We start from the raw sequence: 20408 nt of genomic DNA on the forward strand, positions 1-20408 counted from the left end.
AAAAAGAAACAAAGGAGAACGAGAGCTGTTCCTCATTATGATGAGAACTGTCAGAGTGATTTTATGCCTTGGAATGCCGCCAGAAGGGTTTCAGCGGGTATATTTTTACCCCAATTAGCCTCAGCAGTAGCATTGAGACAATTAGATAGAGTTGGATGTTGGCTGAGCAAACAAGCTAATGCCACATCCTCTGCAATCAGTGATATGTTGACCGATGTTGATAGTATTAGACATGCTACTCTTCAAAACAGAGCAGCCATTAATTTTCTTTTACTGGCACAAGGGCATGGTTGTGAAGAATTCGAAAGATTGTGTTGTATGAATTTGTCTGACCATTCTGAATCCATTCACAAAAGCATTCAAAAATTGAAGGATCTGACAGCCCAAATTAAAGAAGATGGAAATTCCTGGTTAGATGATTTGTTTCAAAAATAGAGTTTCGCACCTTAGCTAAGGCAACTTTACAAGATATGTCTTTATGTACTAAGTGTTCTAATACTGATATGTATAGTGGTACCTTGTGTACTTTGTTGTGTTCGGCGAATGATGAACAGAACAGTCCGGGAAGTTTTTGTCATACAAGCCGGAGATTTAGGAAGTAGAAGCACAGAGAGTGTTCAGAATCTCATGAAAGCAGTAGATGAAGGTATAGACATGAACGGTTTTTTGAACAATAACTTGTAACTGTTACCAAACATGATTCATATCTCTTTCAAAGATGAAGTCATCACAGCATTAAGTTGCTGTGCCGTAATGTAGCAGTGCTTTAGTGCAGATAAGTCTCCAAGAGATGATAAGCAGAAATTTTACAGTAGAGCTATGAAACGCAAGTAGTAAGCGACAAGAAAATGAAAGATACTGGGTCAAACAGAGAGGGGGAAATGTGGGAATCCATAAAGTTAGAGGGTTTTTAGGAAATGGTTAAAAAAGAGTATTTAGGCCTCAGGATGTGGCCCGAAGTTCTGTTACAGAAGAAAATTTTCCCAAGCAAGCAGAAAAGTTTCCCAAGCAGTAGACGTGACAAATAACAATAGGACTCTGTAGATTTGGCTTTAGGATGGCAACAAGTTTATTTAATGTATATCTTTAGAAGGTTACTGTGAATAGAGCTCTGTTCTTTGTCTTTTATGAACCAGTCTTTGTTTTAACTACTCTTACGTATGTTTTATAAGATTGGATGGAAAGCTTGTCAATATGTGCGCGGGGGCGTGAACGGCCCTGGAATCCGGCTATCTGGTGAGGGGCGAAGGCCAGGGCCCCTGCGCATCAGAAAACAGCCCCCCTCGGCGGCTTTGGCCTCGGGCTGAGCTGGGGGGATAGCTCGGAGCAGCGCGGTGAGAGACGAATCAGGAGGCGACCACTTGCTGGGGGTAAAACTGTCGGTTTATTACAGAAGAACCAACAAAGAGGGGAAAAAACCCAGCAAATGGCCCCGAACAAGGGGCAGGAGAGGGTTTTAAGGGAAAAGGGGGGAAGAAGGCAGGGAAACCCGGCTATCCAATAGAAATACATATTTGGAGGTACGAAACATAACTGATACACTAAAGTAACCAACTGTTATAAATCATAGGAGGGGCTCTGGGGCTACAGCCAACCATACCTCCCAGAGAAAGGAAAATTCTCGAAACCTGGGAGGAGAAAAAGAGTGATTGACTGACCCCAAGGAGGAAACAACTTTCACTTTATAAGAGAAACCAAGGGAGGAGCAGTTTCATTTCCATAGCAACATAACTGGCAGGGTAGCAGCAGGAAGTAATACAGAAAATGGGGGGAGCAAACTAACGAACTTAAGAACACACCACAGCATCTCCCCGTTTCTTATCAAATAAAATTAAAATTTTCTATGCAACTCAAAAGGAAGGTGTCTGCGGCTTGTCCTGCCAATCTTCGCTTTCTTCGAGCTGGAGTTCGCTAGCCCACTTACGTTCTTGAGGCAGCTCTGTGGATTCCTCTTCATCTGAATCTCCTCCGGCTTCTGAGGAGAGGTCCTCCAGCTCAAAATGTTCCTCCAGAGGAAGTGCGGCATGATTGACAGTCGTTGAAGTGGCTTTAGCTATTAGTCCTTTGATCAAACTACGGATCAGTACGATCAAAATGCAAAATACAATCAAGCTCAAAACCACTTTACAAACAGATTTTAACACCGAACTGGCCCACCCGCTAAGGCCCCAACCCTTGAATATGTCCCCCAGCCAGTCTGATGTCTCTTGCCTGACCTGATGGACGAGGTCTTGGAGTTTTTTGATGGAGTGTCTGGCGTCCTCGGCCCGAGAGGACAGGTTCAGACAGTAGAGGCCCTCAAACTCCTCACAGTGATGGTGATGGAGCAGTAGTAGAAAATCTATTGCTGCTCTGTTTTGGAGCGTTGCCTTCCTTGTAATTTCCTCGTCCTTAAGGAGGTCGTATAACGCGGCTGAAGTATAATTGGCTTGTTTAACCACCCAACACTCCAGGCGGCCCAATTCACCCAGAGATTTCGCCACCGATAACCATGGCAATAAAATGGTAAAGGCGACGGATTTAGAATGAGACCAATGGGTAACTTTACCATCACAATCCTCAGTGAGATCTTTAAGATCTCTTTTAGATCTGGCCAATTCGGATGTGATGTTATTCCTTTTCCAATTGATAATTTGGGTGATGTTGGGGGTAAACAGCGTCAGCCGGCCAAATGTGCACGGCCCTCCGATCAGACCAGAGGGGATGCCTGCCCACGCTCGATCGCCACAAATCAAGAACACCCCCCTGGGAAGGGCGTAAGGGGTCCGCTTGGTAGAGGTGGGGCCCATGATTTTTAGAACAGCGCGGCACCACTGGCTCGCTTGATATTGTTTCTTTGTTTGCCGGACCACCTCACTGCCCTCATATATGGGGGCATAACTATATTCAAACTGAAAACAAATTGAGGAGTTGGCGGAACCGAGTAGATGCAGTTCTGTGGGCTCGGAGGGCGCAGGACTGAGCCTAGCTACTCCACTTCTCCAGGCATTACTGGGTTCAAAACCGGGGAGGAAAGTTAGGCTCTGGGCCAAAACGGGGGAAAGGGCAGACTGGAAGGCAGGGGGGAACTCGCCTGGGGAGAAAGGGATCCCCACAAGGCAAGACGACATCGGGTCCTCTGCTGCGCCGGTGTCGAGGCATATACTGTCCTGTCCTAATGATTGGGCCAAGGCACGCCAGACGTTGATTTTTGGCTGGGGGATGACCCACGGCTCCGCAGGTGGCAGAAGGAATCCGCAGGTCATCAGTACGGTCAACAACAAACAAGGATTGAGAGCCAGCGTAGTCAATTCGAAGACCATTCGGGGAGATAAAACTGAAATGAAAGGAGAGCCGTAAAAGTATGCAGGATTCACAGATATGGTTCCTCTCCAAACAACCAATTTAAGTAAAACTCACGAGGGGTAATGGTTGGAGCCGGGGCGAAAAAGGAGGAAAGGTGGTATAAAAGATCAAGGGGTGGAGGAGAAGCTGGGGGAGAGGGTTCTTCAGTAACTGGAGTGAGATCTGGAGAGAATGAGGAGGGTTGATGGGATAGTTTCTTCCGCCGACGCCAACATGCTTGCCGGACCTGTGGTACTGCCTCCTTCTTGATCCCCTGCTTCGGGACGAAGGGCCTGACCCACTTAGATGGTACCCACTTGGGACCCGAGGGAGTGGACACGCAGGCATATCCCCTCCCCCAAGTTACCAGGTCAAAGGGGCCCTCCGTCTGCCAGGTCTCCGGATCTTTTACAAGAACCGGTGGCCTGGTTTTAGGCTGCAGCTGCTGGTGACTGCCGAAATGTCGGACTATCGGAGGGTTTTGGCTGTCAAAAGAGCAATTCAGGAAGTTGAGTGTGTACAATGCCCTTGATAGCCGGACTTGGGGGGTCTCTGCCTTCATCGTCGGTAGTTGCCGGGATAGGACCTTCTTAAGGCTCTGGTGAGCTCTTTCCACCATGGCTTGGCCTGTCGGGGAATAGGGGATGCCGGTTTTATGCACTATTCCCCATTGCTGCAGAAAGCTTTGCAGCTCCTTGGAAACATACGCAGGGCCGTTGTCTGTTTTTAAGGTCTTAGGGATGCCCAAGACAGCGAATGCCTGGAGCAGATGCCTCTGAACATCCGCTGCCCTTTCACCTGTGTGGGCAGAAGCATAGATCGCCCCGGAGAAAGTATCCACTGAGACGTGGACGTAACACAATCGGCCAAAAAATGGAATGTGCGTTACATCCATCTGCCACAACTCGCAGCTTGCCAAACCCCGGGGATTAGCCCCTGAGGCTATGGTAGGCATTTGATCTTGCTGGCATTGGGGACATGTGGCCACTATTGCCTTGGCCTGCTCCTGCGTCAGATTGAACTGACGAACCAGGCCAGGGGCATTTTGATGGAACAGTTGGTGGCTGATTTTAGCCTGACCGAACACATCTGGGAGGGGGGCCTGCGAAACAGCAGCCGCCGCTAAAGAATCGGCGCGACGGTTTCCCTCCGCAATGAACCCAGGTAGATCTGTGTGTGATCTCACATGCATGACATAGAATGGATGCTCGCGGTTAGAGACTAACTCGACGAGCCTATTCAGCAATTCAAATAATCTCTTATTAGTGATCTCTTGAAGAACAGCTGACTCAGCTCGAGACACTACACCTGCGACATACTCAGAATCTGTGACCAAATTGAAAGGTCCAGGGAATTTCTGAAATGCCCTGACGACTGCATCCAACTCAGCAACTTGTGGAGAGCCCTCTACAACAGCAACATCGGACTCCCACTGCTGAGTCTGAGGATCCTTCCAAGTCATCACTGACCTGTGGGATGCTCCAGACGCGTCAGTAAAAACTGTCACAGCATCCAGTGGCTTCTTGCTCTGAACCTTTTTCAACGAGAATTTAAACCCCGAATTGAATAATTTGTGGGACGGCCGATTTACTGTGATGCGCCCAGTGTAGCTGTCGAGTGCAAACTGAAGGTATTCATTAGTTTGCAGCAGTTCTTCAAAGATTTTTAGTTTAAATCGGCCCGATTCCAATTTAATTGGGATCTGTATGCATGAGAAATCACAGCCCGCAAGCTCTCTGATCCTCGATCTTGCTTTGAGAATCAGTTCTGCTATCAACTCCTGTGGCCGTGTCATTCTTTTGGACCTATGGTGGCTCAGAAAGACCCACTCTATAATTAAGAGCTTGTCTCCTAATCCTTGGTCCTTCAGACTAACATCCCATTGATGTATTATGCCATGAAGGTGTGGCAATTTTCCCAGTATAATAAATTTGAAAGGCAGGCCCGGATGGTATCGGTGGGCCTGCCTGGCCGAAATATCCTTTTGTATTTTCTCCAGAGCTACCTGTGCCTCTGGGGTAAGAGTCCTAGGAGAACTAAGCTCCTCTCCCCCTTTTAACAAATCGAAAAGAGGGGCTAAATCTTCGGTTGAAATGCCCAACCAGGGTCTCACCCAATTTAAGGATCCACACAGTTGATGGGCATCTGCTAGGGTCTGGACCTTTGTCCGAATTGCCAATTTTTGCGGCACAATTGTCCGCTTTGTAATTTCGAGGCCCAGGTATCTCCAAGGTGGCACCCGCTGAATTTTGTCCTGCTGGAGCTCGAACCCTGCAGCAGCCAACGCATTGGTTGTCAGGTCAAGCGCATGGGCAAGCAGACTGTGGTCGGGCGCACACACGAGGATGTCGTCCATATAATGGTGAACAATGACGGCATCCCCGAGGGCTGTACGAATGGGTGACAGCAGCGAAGCGACATACCACTGGCAGATCACAGGGCTGACCTTGAGGCCCTGCGGAAGCACCCGCCAATGATAGCGCTTGGCTGGGGACTCACAGTTGATGGACGGAACTGTGAATGCAAATCGCGGGGCGTCCTCCGGGTGAAGGGGAATTTGGAAAAAGCAATCTTTTATATCAATCACAGCTAATTCCCAATCTCGGGGGAGCATTGCTGGGGAGGGCATCCCTGGCTGAAGGGAACCCATGTCAATTATTAATCTATTAATTCGGCGAAGATCAGTCAGGAGCTGCCACTTATCCTTGTTAGGCTTTTTGATGACAAACACTGGGGAGTTCCAGGGTGACATGGTCTCTTCCAGGTGGCCTTTCAACAACTGCTCCTGAACGAGCTCGTTGAGTGCCTTTAGTTTTTGCTTGTTAAGTGACCACTGCTTGACCTGTACTGGTTTATCTGAAAGCCAATTCAGTTTCCAGGTCCGGCACTCCTCAGTGGCCACCACCCGAAAAACCTGGGGAGCTGTCGGGAGATCGATTTTGGCCCCCCACTGGGCTAAAAGGTCCCTTCCCCAGAGGGGCTCTGTATAATCTAAAACGAACGGGCGTATAGAGGCCAATTGCCCGTCGGGCCCCTTAATTTGCACAATGCTCTTTGATTGGTTTGCCAATTGGAGGCCCCCAACACCAGAAATCGTGCCCGCTGCGCTTTGCAGGCCCCAATGCGACGGCCATTCCCGGGAGGGAATGATCGTCACATCTGCACCCGTGTCCAAAAGACCCCTCACTAATTTCTTGTCCCCGCCCAATGAAAGTTGACATGTCAGGCGGGGCTTCTCCCTCCCTACCAACTGTGTCCAGGCCACGGTCGGAGGCGAGTCCTTCTCCGTCGGGCTCGAGCAATGGTCTTTATCTGGCACAGGAATAGCCTGAGCAATGACCTGTCCCTTAGGGAGGAAAAGCGGGGGTCGGACACAATACAGCCCTACCGCGAAGTGGTCCCGGTCGGTAGTTACCAGACCAGGGACTATGTGGATGTCTCGCGGTGTGTGCTTTGTGTCTCCGACAACGGTCCACCTGCATCGTCCCAGTTTCCTCCAGCGACCCGGGTGTTGCAAGTCGACAGACACCAGCTGCAAATTACTGCTAGGGAGGTAAATGCTCCTAGTTAGCTGCAGCCTGTAAGGGGAAACAGAGGACATGGTGTTAAGTACAGGTTTGGGCAGAATATCACAGGTAAAGTGTTTCGAATCCGATAGGTGCGTCAAATCTGGCAAGGTGTGCGGCGGTTCTCCCTCGTTTCTTCTCTCCCCGGATGATGATAAACAGCCCGCCACATTTCTATCCACGCGCAGGGAGGGACTGCGCTCCAATCCTAGTTTTTTTTCTTTTCATTCTCCTCCTTTTCCCGCTTCCGCCTCCATTCCATGTAGTCTTGCCGCATAGGGCACTGTGGCATCCAATGTCCCACTTTACCACAGAGATGACAGGGATGGGTTGCCGATGTTCTCTTGCCCGCCCCAGGTGTTGGAGGGCCGGCAACGGGGGCAGCTTCTCCCTCTATGCAGTCCTGCATGGGGCATTCAGTAAAAGCCACGGAAGCCCTTTTAGACCGTGATGACAGGGAGACCTGACGCACCACAACATCTATCATGGCCTCTACTGTGGGTCTAGGACTACGAGGGAGAGTTTTTATAGCTTTGCGGCACTCTGCGTTTGCATTGCTATATGCCATTCTTTGGAGCATCATTTCCCTGTCATCATCCCGGAGCGCCTGTGCTTCCACATATCTGTAGAGGCGCTCCATAAATTCCATGTATGGTTCATGCTCTCCTTGCAAAACCTCATCATCCTCCCATTGGGAAGTAACTACTTCCAGCTTGAAGAAAGCTCGTTCAGCTGCTCGGGCCGTCTCCATCAGCTGGGAGGGGAATAAAGCTCTGGCTTGTTTTGCCCCTTCTGCCCACTGCCTTTCACCCAAAAGATGATCAAGGGAAATTATCAAACCATCTGCATCATGGGACAGGGCCGGATTACCCCAAAGACTCGGGAGTACCTCCGATATTTCCCTCCCCCATTCCCTCACCCAGACTCTGAATTCCATAGGCATTATAAGGCTGGAGAAGAGTGCCCTCAGATCTGCCGGAACTAAATCTCCCTGGGAAAGGGTATTATGTAGCAAACCCCGGAAGTATTCTGACCTTCGGGAGTAGTCTTTCTGTGCCTTGCACAACTCTTTAATTCGTGCCTCCGCTAAGGGCACCCATCGAGCCTGAATTGTTCCCTCTCCCCCCAGGTTATAGGTAACCGGGGCCGCTTCTAGTAAAGGCATTTGCTGTGGCTTGTGGCCAGGCACTGCCCCCCCGCCCTCCGTAGGCACTGCCCCCCCCCCCCCCGAAGACACCCCGTGGGAATCGGGGGGGAGGGAGTTGGAACCGAAACTGGAGGAGGTTGAGGCGGGGTTTGGCGCTGACGTAAGGGGAGGGAGTGTGCAAGGCCATCCACCCCGCTCCCCCCCCTGGGCAGCGTTGGGAGGCGGAGGGGAAAGCGAAAGTGAAGCGGGGGAGGAGGGAACGGGAGGCTGAACCGGGGGAGAAGTTTGAGAGGGAGCTGAAGGTTGGGTGCCAAGAACTGAAGGTCTCTCAGAGTACGGAGGAGCGAGCGGGACGGGGGGAAGATACGAGGGAGGGGGGATTGGGCAAGGGCTGTGTTCAGGGTAAAGGAAAGGGTTGCCGCTTGAGAGAAAAGGGGTAGTAGAAGAAGAAGAAGCTCTGTTGCCATCTTCAACGGTGCTAAAACGAACAGACTTAGGGGTTACAACCGGGGACTCGGGAACTGGGGTAGAGGGTGAGGATATAGGGGGAGGAGCTTGGCCAGGGCTCCTCCCACGGGGAGGCTGAGCCGGTCGAGAGGGAGCAGGGACAGCATGGAAACCCTGCTTTTTGTTGGCCTTCAAAATCCCTCTAGAGGGCTCATGCCTATGGGGAGAGGGAGAGGGTTGGGGGGTAAGGGAAGCCGAACGGGGGGATCGGGGACAGGCAGGGCTTTTCTTAAGTTCCCCGGACGAAGAGAGTGTTTTGAGCACTCTGTTCGCCCAAAATGCCACAGTTGCTAATTTTGTCTCCCCAGAATCAACTGCTTGTTCCAATTTTGCCAAAACGGCAGTCCAAAGGTGTGGCTGTTTTGCAAGTTCTGGGGAAATTTCAGGGAACTTAGAAAAGATCCACTTAGTTAAGAATTTTAATTCTTGCTTGGGGGCCTTCTGGCCACCTCCAAGCAGTATACTCTTTAGAATATAATAGACCTCCTTCTGGGATTTTCCCAAACTAGCACCCATAAGTGCCTTTATAGTACAGGAACTGCCAATACTATAAAGGGGGGAAAATTCCTCTGATGGTACAAACCACCACCTGAAAACAACAGAAAGCCACTTTCCACCAGCCCCTGCCTCCCCCCTACTGTCCCCAAGTCTGGGGCTTCAGTAAAAGGAAAAAAAAATTCAAGGAAAGAGGGTGGAAGGGTGGGTCCCCAAGGCAGGGCATGCACCCCCAGGGAAATTTTAAAAAGGCAAGGGGGAAAGTCGGAAAGGTCCCCAAAGCAGGGCCCGACCTTACCTAATCCGGTGGCAGCAGCAAATGATGAATCAGGAGGGGTATTTTCGTCTCCGGAACCGTCCTCTCTGGGTGCGAGGGTTCCCGATTCCGATCCTACAGGGAGTGCCGCTCCTACAACGGAGCCTGCCCCCCCCCGAGGTAGTGCAGCGTCCACTGGAAACTAAAAATTCCACTTCCGAGGGGTCTGTTTTGATTATTTCAGGCCCCAACGTTGGTCCGCCACTCTGCACGGGGGCGTGAACGGCCCTGGAATCCGGCTATCTGGTGAGGGGCGAAGGCCAGGGCCCCTGCGCATCAGAAAACAGCCCCCCTCGGCGGCTTTGGCCTCGGGCTGAGCTGGGGGGATAGCTCGGAGCAGCGCGGTGAGAGACGAATCAGGAGGCGACCACTTGCTGGGGGTAAAACTGTCGGTTTATTACAGAAGAACCAACAAAGAGGGGAAAAAACCCAGCAAATGGCCCCGAACAAGGGGCAGGAGAGGGTTTTAAGGGAAAAGGGGGGAAGAAGGCAGGGAAACCCGGCTATCCAATAGAAATACATATTTGGAGGTACAAAACATAACTGATACACTAAAGTAACCAACTGTTATAAATCATAGGAGGGGCTCCGGGGCTACAGCCAACCATACCTCCCAGAGAAAGGAAAATTCTCGAAACCTGGGAGGAGAAAAAGAGTGATTGACTGACCCCAAGGAGGAAACAACTTCCACTTTATAAGAGAAACCAAGGGAGGAGCAGTTTCATTTCCATAGCAACATAACTGGCAGGGTAGCAGCAGGAAGTAATACAGAAAATGGGGGGAGCAAACTAACGAACTTAAGAACACACCACAGCAAATATGTCTTGTTTTGGTGTGATTGGTCGAAATCTAAACTGAGATGGTTTTATGTCATTCCGTTTTACCCCACCTTCGGGGACATTTTCCTTTAGGCCAGCATGCTGTTAACATCTAACAATGTTCTGAGGCTGATGTACTAATAAACAAAAAAGGCTGGTCTGAATTTGTCCAGTGTGGTCCATATTTGGACTTTTGCCGCGGCAAGTGGGTTCCTCTCTTAAGACGTGGGTTCCTGAAACCATTGGATCTATAGCTACCCTAGTGCTCGTCAAGAAGCCATTGAGATCTTGCAGTGAAAGCCAGCCCACACAGGAGATCTGTGCTGTAAATGCCTAAAACCTGCAGGATGTAGAAGGTAGATTATGCATTTTCCTCTCAAGTGCATGGCAGCGGGCCTGTCCCTGAAGTGCTGGAGTTTAGTGCCTCAGCTCCTAAAGACAGCTTCTTCTTTCATCTTGATTAACAGGACAGATAGCCTTGTAGTGCAGATGGCTGGCACAGAGACTGATTTTGTACAGCCCTTTGAAGAGTTCTCTTGACAGGAAACAAAGCACGGGGAGATTCATTTCCAGGAGAGAAGGACATCTTCCCTACCTTTCAAAAGTTTTTTTTTTCCTTTGGGGGCACATGGAAAACACCTCGTGCTCTCTATTTGTCCTGTAACCTGATGTACTTTCAAAGGAGTTCTTATTGACAAAACGATAGCATTTTCATTATGCTAACAGTAACAGTCATAAAAATGACATCAGCAAGACATGTGAGGCAGAAGGGCTCCTTCAGGATGGAGAAAAACAAACTGCACCAAAAATACCCCACAAAACAACAGAAAACCAAACCAAAACACAACAAAACAAGCCCAATAAAAAATCTGCAACCAAAAAGACAGAACTCCATAGCCAGTCCATTTCACCCAGAGTGCTCTCTCGCTGCTTCAGAGCAGAGCACTTCCTCTGGGGAGTCCTAAATGGCCCTGTGACACCAAACTCAGGAGGAGCATTTGGTACAGCTCTGCTGACACCTGCACACAACACACTGTCCCTCAGCCAAGAAACAGCCCAGACGTACCCAGCATCTCCAGGGTACTTCTCCTCAGTCTCCTGTTTTGGAGCAGCCATGCTGCTGGCAGCATTGGAGGTGAACAAACTGCCCAAGCTCGAGTTCCCTGGTTTGACAGTATGGGTTCCTTGAGGTGATGCTGCTGCGGCAGCAGCTTTAGTGCCAGAGCCCACGTAGGTGTGCTCAACCTGCAGCACTTGTGGTGGGCACTGTTCCTGTGCCTCACTCCTGACTTGGGGGTCCTTCATTGCCAGACATTCTCTGGAAGTCTTCGCAGGCTGCCCAGTGAGATGTCAGCACTTGCAGCTCGAGTGAAACAGAAGAAAGCAGTCAGACACTGCAGCTTGTCCCTGTCAGCCAGGAGTCATCGACTGTGAGGAAAGGGAAAGAACAGATTGACAGAGGATACAGACAGCTTGTTTCAGTCTTCCATCTGGATCACCATGTTCCACTGTAAAAACACCTCCAGAAACAAGGAGAGCAGGAACAGGCCAGCAGGAATCTATTTGGATGACTGCTGGCCCAAAGGCCAAAGGACAAGTTTCACTGTCCAGGGCAGCAGTTGAGATTCAGCACCATGAAATGTCCCTCAGAGTGATTGTGATACAGAGTACAGCAGGATGGCACTCAGAGGCATGGCCCCACTCCCTGCTGCTCTGCACTGGAAAGGCAAGGAGGGCAGAAACCACCAGTTTGGTGACTGCAGTGACTGCATCCCTCTTTCATTCACTTGGTTTTCTAGAGCCTGAGGGAGGCAGATAGCTTCCTCTCTGATGATTTTCATGTCTTCTTCAAGCCTCTTCTCCAGTGCCTTGATCCTGGCATCAGTTTTCTGCAGCTCTGCCTGCAGGTATTCCTTGATGTTCTGTAAACAAGGGGGGAGAGGACGCTTTGTAGAAAAAGCAAGGCTGCTGTGAGTGCACCACAGCCCACTGAGAATGGCCTCGCCCAGGAGGATTCTCCTGAATGGAGCAAGCGCTAGGGCTGCTCTGACACTCAGGCCTTCGTGCACCAAGGCAACCTTCTGATGTCACTACGACAATTTGACAACCATGCCCGGACATGAGAAAGCAAATGCTCCCTGTTGGTCTGTGAGTTTATTCAAAGCACTAACCAACCTTCCCTACAGCAAACACAAAATAGCCAGGGAAGTTCTCCTCTGTCACAGAGCAGCACAAATTCTCCTCATGGACCAAATCCCTGTTGTTCAGGGGATCCAAGAGGAACTCCAGGAGTGGCCCAAGCACCTACAGTGTGTACCCCAGCTGAGCACTCAGATGGGACACAAGCAAAGGAAACCAGACGAAGAAAATGACCCAAAGCATTGCACATGTGAGAAACAACCCTTCCTTTAACTTTTTAAAGGTGTTTTAAACCTTAAGAAAGGACTGAATAAGGAAAGATTGCAGCACTGGGAGTTTCCATGATTAGCAGCCACATGCTCATCTACAGAAGGGATGCTCTGCATTTTATACCCTTAGCGCCTCCGAAAGTTTTGTCAGTCAACTCTTTCTCTGTTGTCCATTGGTGGAGATTAATTTCTTGCACCTTGACTGGAGGACAGGTGTTCTTACACCCTGCCTGCTGGTCACAAGCCAGCCCTCCCCAAATGCCCTGACTACCAAGGCGATTACAAGGGGCTTAAGAAAGAGGAGTATGGGAGGACATACTACAATAACAGCTCTTTACATTTTAACATAATACCTATCCACATAATAGCTGTCTCTTAATTGTGAGAGCCAGCTATTCCATTACTCACCTCCAGTGCACAGAACCAGGAGAGAAGGCACTGTTGGCATCACAGCTGAAATCCTTCCTACCAAATCTCCCCGCATATTTGCACCTTTCTTGGACATGGCCAGGACTCCTGTGGATGTTCATCTCTGCCTTTCTTCCCCTTTGGAAGCAGTCAAACTGGCAACTCGTGGGGAAACGAAGGGCTTTGTGGGGGCTGCATTGCTCTGCACACAACCAGGCCACCCATGGCACAGTGCTTTGGTGCCTAAAAAGATCAACCAGCTAGAAAAGGTTTCATTTTGACCTTTCTTACCTGCTAACAGAAGTTGCCAAAATGAAAGTTACCAAGCAGGGCCTGATCCCTGCTGAGAGCTGAGGGTTAGAAAGGAGGCATTACTTTATTTCAGTGCTGGGTGCATAGGGAATCACTTCCCATAGCCCTGCATAGCCGGCAATTTCACCTACCAGTGTGTATCCATGGACCTAAGACATATTCAATACTTTGCTGAAACTCACAGGCTAAACATTACCCCAAATTTATTGACATATTTCAGTCACTTCTCAGAATTTATTGACATCAGAGTAGGAGTGTCCTGGAGGTCCCTGGTGGTTGTTGCCAGAGGTTCAGGGGAAAATCCATGCACAAAAGAGCCTAAGACGCAACTGGGCTTGCAAAGCAAATTTATTCCATTAGTTTCAGTAGCAAATAATACATACCAACCCCTGGATTCCCAAAAATCTGCTGAGCAGAAGGAGATGGAGCGTGGTACTCAGCAGAAGGGGAGGTAGGCAGTGCACTCCCAGGACATGCCCTGGATCAAAACAGTGCGCATCTCATCCTTCTCACCCTTCCAGCTCAGAACCAAGCCTTGTATCTCCTGCTCAGGAGTGGAATTTTCCCAGTTGCAGCATCAGCTCACACATGGCTGGCTGTGAGATGATGGCTCAGGATGACTCCATAACTCCCTGCCACCAAGGCTTCCATTATGCTCTGTTCCCCCTTCAAAGCTTGACTGCTCACTGATTGACCAATACATTGATTCTCTTTCAAGGGTCAAGGTCCCCCCTGTTAAACAAGACACTTTTCTTCATTGTCCTGTCAACTTGCTCAAACATGGATCAAGTATGGCAGGGCCTGGGACACGACTGTGGTTCCTGACACAGTCATTTGGGAAATATTCCCTTGCTCAAACTCTCCTTTGGTGATCAAGAGCCTCCTAAAAACATTTTCTTCTCTTTGAATGCATTCCAGCTACCTTCTTAGCAGGACCACTCTCCTTATTCTCTAGGGCAGGATAGCCACTTGCACACAATAAGCACTGCAGTGGGGGAATACAGGGTTCAGCACTCCTGTTAAAGGTGAAGGAACTGACAAGACTAAGCCCTGTTTGTTGCACTTAATGCCTCTCCTTCCTATTCTGGGAACAAAACACGTGTGTTTCATCAATACACTCTGCAAGTGCTCTTGCTGAATGAAGCCACATTGCTGTGTCAATAAAGCAGCTGGGACTCAGTTTCTTCATGCAGGGAAAGCCCGTTCTTTATTTACGTACCTCATTTTTATACTGTTTTCACAGACCGCGTGTACAGCTCCAGCTGGCTGCTAGTTTCCTTGCCATACAATTTATTGCTTAGAAGGTGTTTTGGTGTGTACATGCTAGGACTCACTCAGGTGGTTAAATTTTTCTTTCATGGACGCTCATGGGACATATTTCTTGTTTATTCCAGATGCAAACAGTTTTCTTAGCACAATAGCATGTTGTGCTAACTGCTCAAATTCTTAAGACTTTTGCCATGGGAAGTTAGCTGGCTGCATGTGGAAGACGTAACAGGCCAGCTGGGAATTTAGCAAAGCAAGGCCTGATTTTATAAGTCCTTTCTTTCCTAATCCCCCTACCTGTGTGCAACACATTGTGACCTTCTTTCAAAAACTAATGAAGAAAACACAGATTTGCCTACTGAGATTATTCTGCTCTCTTCCAAATCAGTTCACTCCTCAAGCAAAACCCTCAGAAATATCCCCGACTCCCTCTCTCCCAGCAGCTCAGGCTGCTCAGGCCTCTGCTGGGGCTCCACCCTGCCCAAGGCCGCTCTCACCTCCCAGGCGCTGACAGCTCTGCACCATAGGAAACCTTCCTGAGCACCCTCTCTGATCTTTCTGCTTTCTTAGTTGAGCAAGGCTCTCCTTCAGCCAAAGAGATTATTGCACTTAGGGATCCAAATCCAAGTGGCAGGAACCCAAATGCTCTTGAGTCACAGCTGCAGGCCTGAATCCACACAGGATGTCTGGGCTGCCCCACTCCTCTTCTGTTTTTTTCTGCAAATGCCCCTGCCTTTTCTGCCTCAACTAGGAATACCACAGCTATGCCAAAACCAGCCAGTGGATGGTATTCTATAAGCAGTGTGCTTTGGGATGGATGAATGAAAAAAACTTTCCCCACTTTTGAACCATACAAAAGAAGCCATAAGCATGTCTTAGCACCAGTAGAAAACAACTGCTAATTCAGGAGGAAATGTTGAGTTTTCTGAAAGAGTCAGAAGGGGATCTTTCAAATCATGTTCCAAATGAGTTGATGTTTCAGAAACTTTATTTAATTGCTTTATTTAATTAGTCCTACTCTATAACCCTATTCTACAAAACTTTTCAACAATCCTGCTCTAGAATCCTGTTCTACAATTCTACTGAAAATTGGCTATGGAGATAACATCTTGACATGATATGTTCTTGTGTCCTACTTCTTCTGGACTGAGTTAATGAGTGGTGCCAGGATGGATGCTGGCTTGGCTGTTGCTACAAATGAATGCTGTCCACAGGAAAAAAAAAAAAAAAAGAAAACAAAACAAGAACAAGAATCATGACTTCCCAAGCTCAGTGTTATTCACAGGCTCAATGAGGTTTCCTCTAGTTCCTAGAAAGACCCAGAAAGTAGAACAGTGGGACCATCTGTTCCCCAGTTGTCATGTACAGGACCTGGCCATCCCAGGCAAATGTGGCCCAGAGTCCAAGTCATCTGTTGATTGTGATGTCTTCATGTTGCTTGGATTTTTGCCCTGCCAGTGCTTTAGAAATGGTGCTTTCTGTGCCTGGGGTTTCTTCCTTTCAGGAAACTCCAAGGACTCACATAAGTCCCTGCTTTGCAAGACAGGCACTGTGCTGATTCCCACAGGGAGACAGAGCAGTGTCTGCCTTTCCATGCCCTGCCCCTCGTGTGCTGGATGCACCTTCCTTCCCAGCAGGGCCAGCCCAGTGGCACTGGGCCCTGCAGTTCCCTCTCTGCCACACAACCTGGCAGTAACCCTGGTGCACTTCCCATCACATTTTACCTGCAGGAGCTCCCTGGCAGACCAGCGCTGCTCCTCGTCTGTCTGCAGGCAGCAGCTCAGGAGGTCACGCAGGCAAGGCGAGAATTGGTCGGGCTGCTGCAGCCGTGGGGTCCCTACTGTGGCTATCAGTTGTGTAGCCTGGAGAAAAAGGAGACACCAGGCTGTACTTGCTGCTTTCACATCTCTAAGTGCTCTCCCACCTCCCTTTGTTTAACCTCTGCTCTTCAGTGGCAGTTTCTACCCTGGCAGAGACCCAGAGATCATTTCCCTTTACTAACCAGAAACCCAAACCCTGATGCAGCCACAGCTTTTCCACCATCCCGCAAATCCTTCTCTGGAAGGTGATTTCATTGACTGACCTAGTTAGTGGGAGCTACATCAGGAAGAGCACATTTGCTTCTCTGAGGATTCACACCAGCTTGAGAGGCTTTTTGGAAGAGGGACTTTGCTATACTAACTGATTTCCAGGGTTAGTACATGAAAGGCATGTCTGCAGTGCTTGTTGGTCCTGTAAGTGCACGTGCCCTAGCACAAAACTCAACAAGGTTTTTGTGCTGTTCTTGAAAACAATGGGATCTGGAAGGAAAGAAAGGAAATCCATTAGTTAATCCCCAGGTAAGAAAATGAACATTTTCAATCTCAGCGTCAACACAGACAGATTAAGATGCCTGCACAAATGTACAGGGATGAAAATTCCTGCTTGGGCACACAGGAGCCACCTGCAGCTCTGCCTCTCAGCAGTCTGAAAACTGCAGCTTCCCATTTTGCAGCCAAAGAAAAATTGTCATGGTCAGAAGAAGGAGAGGTGCCATCCCTATGGCAACCCTCTGCTCATTTGGCTACTCAAGTCAATGCATTAATGGTAGGCCCATGCCAGAAAGAGCCAGGAAACAAATGGGAGGTTTTGTCAGGCTCTCCGCATCACCAGGCTCTGGCTTGGTGACACAGAGGATGTGCCTTTGGCTAGGAGAGAAACACGGTGACCGAGTGTTTCAGCAGCACTGCACAAGAAGCAGAAGAGACTCAGTGGCCTTTACACTCTCATGCCCAGGGTTCAGGCATGTTTCCCAGTGAGAGGAAACTGCTCAGGGAGTTAGGGTCATCTCTAAAGACCACAGTTTTAGAAACTTTGTTGGGTTTGAGTCACCTTCCTTCATTTCTGGAAAGATAACAGCAGTTGTCAGATGCTTCTTTTCTGCTCTTAAGGCCATCTCCACAGCCAAAGGACTGGAACCACTTAAAAGCCAAAGGAAAGTGTTGCCTGAGAATAGAGTTTGTTTGGAGTTTGTTTGCATGTGATAAGGCTTGAGTTCCCCCACTGCTGCAACCAAAAGTACAGCAGATGCTGATGTGTTGCAGGCACATTTTTAGGAGGGGTCCTTGGTGGAAGTGGTTCAGGCAGATGGCAATGGGCTTTTGTCCAATGGCACGCAGGACAAGGGACAGGTGAGAAAGACAGTGGGATCAGTGAGTATTTGCTCCTTACTGTGATGGGACTTTCACTCCAGTAGGGAGGTTCTTGTTCTCTCATTTCAATCCCCACGATTCCGAAAGACCATATGTCCACTTTGGGACCATATGGTTGACCTGTGATGACTTCAGGCACCAGCCACCAAGGAGTCCCGACTACCGAGCACCGTCTGCTCTGCTCAGGGCTGAGCTGAGTAGAGAGGCCAAAACCAGCTGAAGAGAAAGCAAAATACTGGTTTTATTTGAATTCTATGCAATTAGGAAAGCAAGCAAAAGAATTCCCCAGTAGAAGTTTGAAAATGTGCTGTTGAATCTCCTGGCATTGGTGACTTAAAAAATCCCCCCATTTTTTAAAATGTCTCCAGTAGTGTCTTTTGTTCTTTGGAACTTTAAACTGGTAGTTCCCTCCCTCTGGAAGGGACACACACAGAGCAAGGCCACTCCTGACTGCTTGTTCCTTGTCCTACCTCTGTGCGCGTTGCAACTGTGCCCTCAGCTCACAGCGGGTGTCCCTGCACTGCCACCAGCACCATTTAGGGGAGCTGGCTGTCCCGCCAAGCAGCCCCACACCCACATCCCTGGAATGCTGCTCCTGACCAAGAATACACTGACCCAGCTTGACAGAACTGTCGGTTCTGAGAAGGATGTTGTCACTTTTCACATCTCTATGGATCACATTGTTTGAGTGAAGAAAATGCAGTCCTTGCAGGCACTGAGAGAGAAAACAGAAAGAGGAGGGCAAAAATGAGTGATGTGATTTCATCCCACAGGAAAGGCAACAAAGAATCTAAAAGATTCCCTCTCCAGGGGAATGGGCAGTAATGGCAGAACACAGTGCCACTGAGAGGAAGAGCTTGCTGCTCCAACACTTGCAGAGCAGGACCTTTCTGAGGAAAGGCATGTCAGCTTCTGAAAGAGCAACAGCACCTGCTGTTGGAGACTGTCCCCTGCAAACCAGCCAGGATGACTGCTGCTGCAGTGCATGTGCTCAGAAGGAAAGAGCATTTTGGCTGCACTCCTGTCCTTGTATGCTGAGGCCTGAGAGAAACGAGTCTCTCTCTCTCTTTTTTATTTGCTGATCATTTCAATTCCTGCCACCAGCACCTTTGCTTTCACAGGCAAGGAATGCAGTGAAGACAGACTCCAGGCAAACATTTAGAGAGGCAAGGTGGAGAACAGCAAATACAAATACATGAGCCAGAGCGAGAATACAGCAGCAGGAGAGAAGAGTACTGGCACTGAGTACAGGGAGTGCAGGGGCACTGGCAGGCCTTTCACTTGAGATGCTTTTACTTGCCCATAGCATACCAGCCACACAGAACCAAAGCTTGGCACAGGAAATCACTGCAGGTCTGAGCCCCTGTTTCCCAGACAATGCTGCCCAAGCCTTTGGAAACACAGATGGGATTGCTGGCCTCCCGGCTGATGGCTGCTGCCTCATGCTCATGCAGGGAGGTCGTGCTGAGGATATCGTTCAGGGTGCCTCCGTCCATGTACTCCAGCACCAGCCAGAGTTCCTCCCCCCAAAAGTAGCTGAAAGAAGGGAATAAGGGTGTGGAGATGAACATGCATGGCTACTTTGCAGTGCAGATGGCTGGCACAGAGACTGATTTAGTACAGTCCTTTGAAGAGTTCTCTTGACAGGAAACAAAGCACGGGGAGATGCATTTCCAGGAAAGGAGGGCATCTTCCCCACCAATCAGCAGTTTGCCAAAAGAATTCCTTTCCATTTGTAAACCAGAGAAGCTCAAGCTATAACCAATCCCAAAAGGGGCTTTCAGCAGCCGGACCCTGACCTGTTTATGAGCAGGCTGAGCTCTAAGATGCCCCTCTCCCAGCTAAGGAAGGCTCCAGCCTCTGCCGTCCCTCCAGCCCTCAGGGGCAGGGCAGTGACCACAACAAGGCTGGCAAAGCCCAAGCATGAGCACTGACAGGCACTGATGGGAAGAAGCCACAGCCAGCCTGAGCCCCATACAAGCTTTTGCCCCCATTCAGGACACAACAGGATGGGCTTTGAGATCAGCCCCACTAAGGTGTGGATCTGTGCCCTTTTTGTCCCAACAGGTTATTGTAGACACAGAATCCCCTGGGCTCTCTTCTCAGCCCCACCAGGTCTTATCTGAGAGCACAGCACTGGCAGCTGTTAAGGGCAAGAAGCAGATTCATTGGGTTGTGCTGCAGAATCACAAAGGACTTGATGTGTTTTCCTAGAGACTGGTCTGAGCAAGGCTTGGCCCAATGGCTAAGAGTCTAACAGTCGTGGGAAAGAGTGGGAATCTGGTATGGAAAAGCGCCATGGATCTGAGGAATATACCATGGCTGGGCTTGAGGCTCTCTCCTGAGAAATGCCTGCAGTACGGTTTTATCTGATCACGCCACTTGGATGTGTCTCTTGGACACATCTTGATATGCACAAAACTAGAAGATTAAATAAAAGTTGTTATAAAGATACTGCTTTTTTCTTTGGGGGCATGTGGAAAACACCTCATGGTCTCTATTTGTCCTGTAACCTGATGTACTTTCAAAGGAGCTCTTATTGGCAAAAAGATAGCATTCTCTTATTGACAAAATATAGCATTCTTATGAAAATAAACTGCAGATGTAGTAGTGGTAACAGTAACAATCATAAAAATGAAACAAGCAAGAC

General features: G+C 49.2%; 1 protein-coding gene across 2 annotated transcripts; it reads right to left on the reverse strand.

The window, feature by feature from the left end:
• Positions 1-1192: 1192 nt before the first annotated feature.
• Positions 1193-7288, reverse strand: LOC141727116 (uncharacterized). 2 transcript variants are annotated; one of them, XM_074532947.1, is made up of 2 exons: positions 6801-7288; positions 1193-3951 (listed from the first exon to the last, which is right to left on the reverse strand). In XM_074532947.1, exon 2 carries the CDS (start codon positions 3300-3302, stop codon positions 1851-1853), a length of 1452 nt encoding a protein of 483 aa, XP_074389048.1. In that variant the 5' UTR covers positions 3303-3951; positions 6801-7288; the 3' UTR covers positions 1193-1850. The 2 variants fall into 2 exon arrangements, with proteins under 2 accessions (XP_074389048.1, XP_074389047.1); XM_074532946.1 differs by having other exon boundaries at positions 6740-7288.
• Positions 7289-20408: the final 13120 nt, after the last annotated feature.

Source organism: Zonotrichia albicollis, chromosome Z, assembly GCF_047830755.1.
Source record: "Zonotrichia albicollis isolate bZonAlb1 chromosome Z, bZonAlb1.hap1, whole genome shotgun sequence".
Classification (NCBI taxonomy): Eukaryota; Metazoa; Chordata; class Aves; order Passeriformes; family Passerellidae; genus Zonotrichia; species Zonotrichia albicollis.

Excerpts from the sequence above, each read along its gene's own strand:
- LOC141727116 (XM_074532947.1), bottom strand. The coding sequence starts at position 3,302 with ATGGTCTTCGAATTGACTACGCTGGCTCTCAATCCTTGTTTGTTGTTG.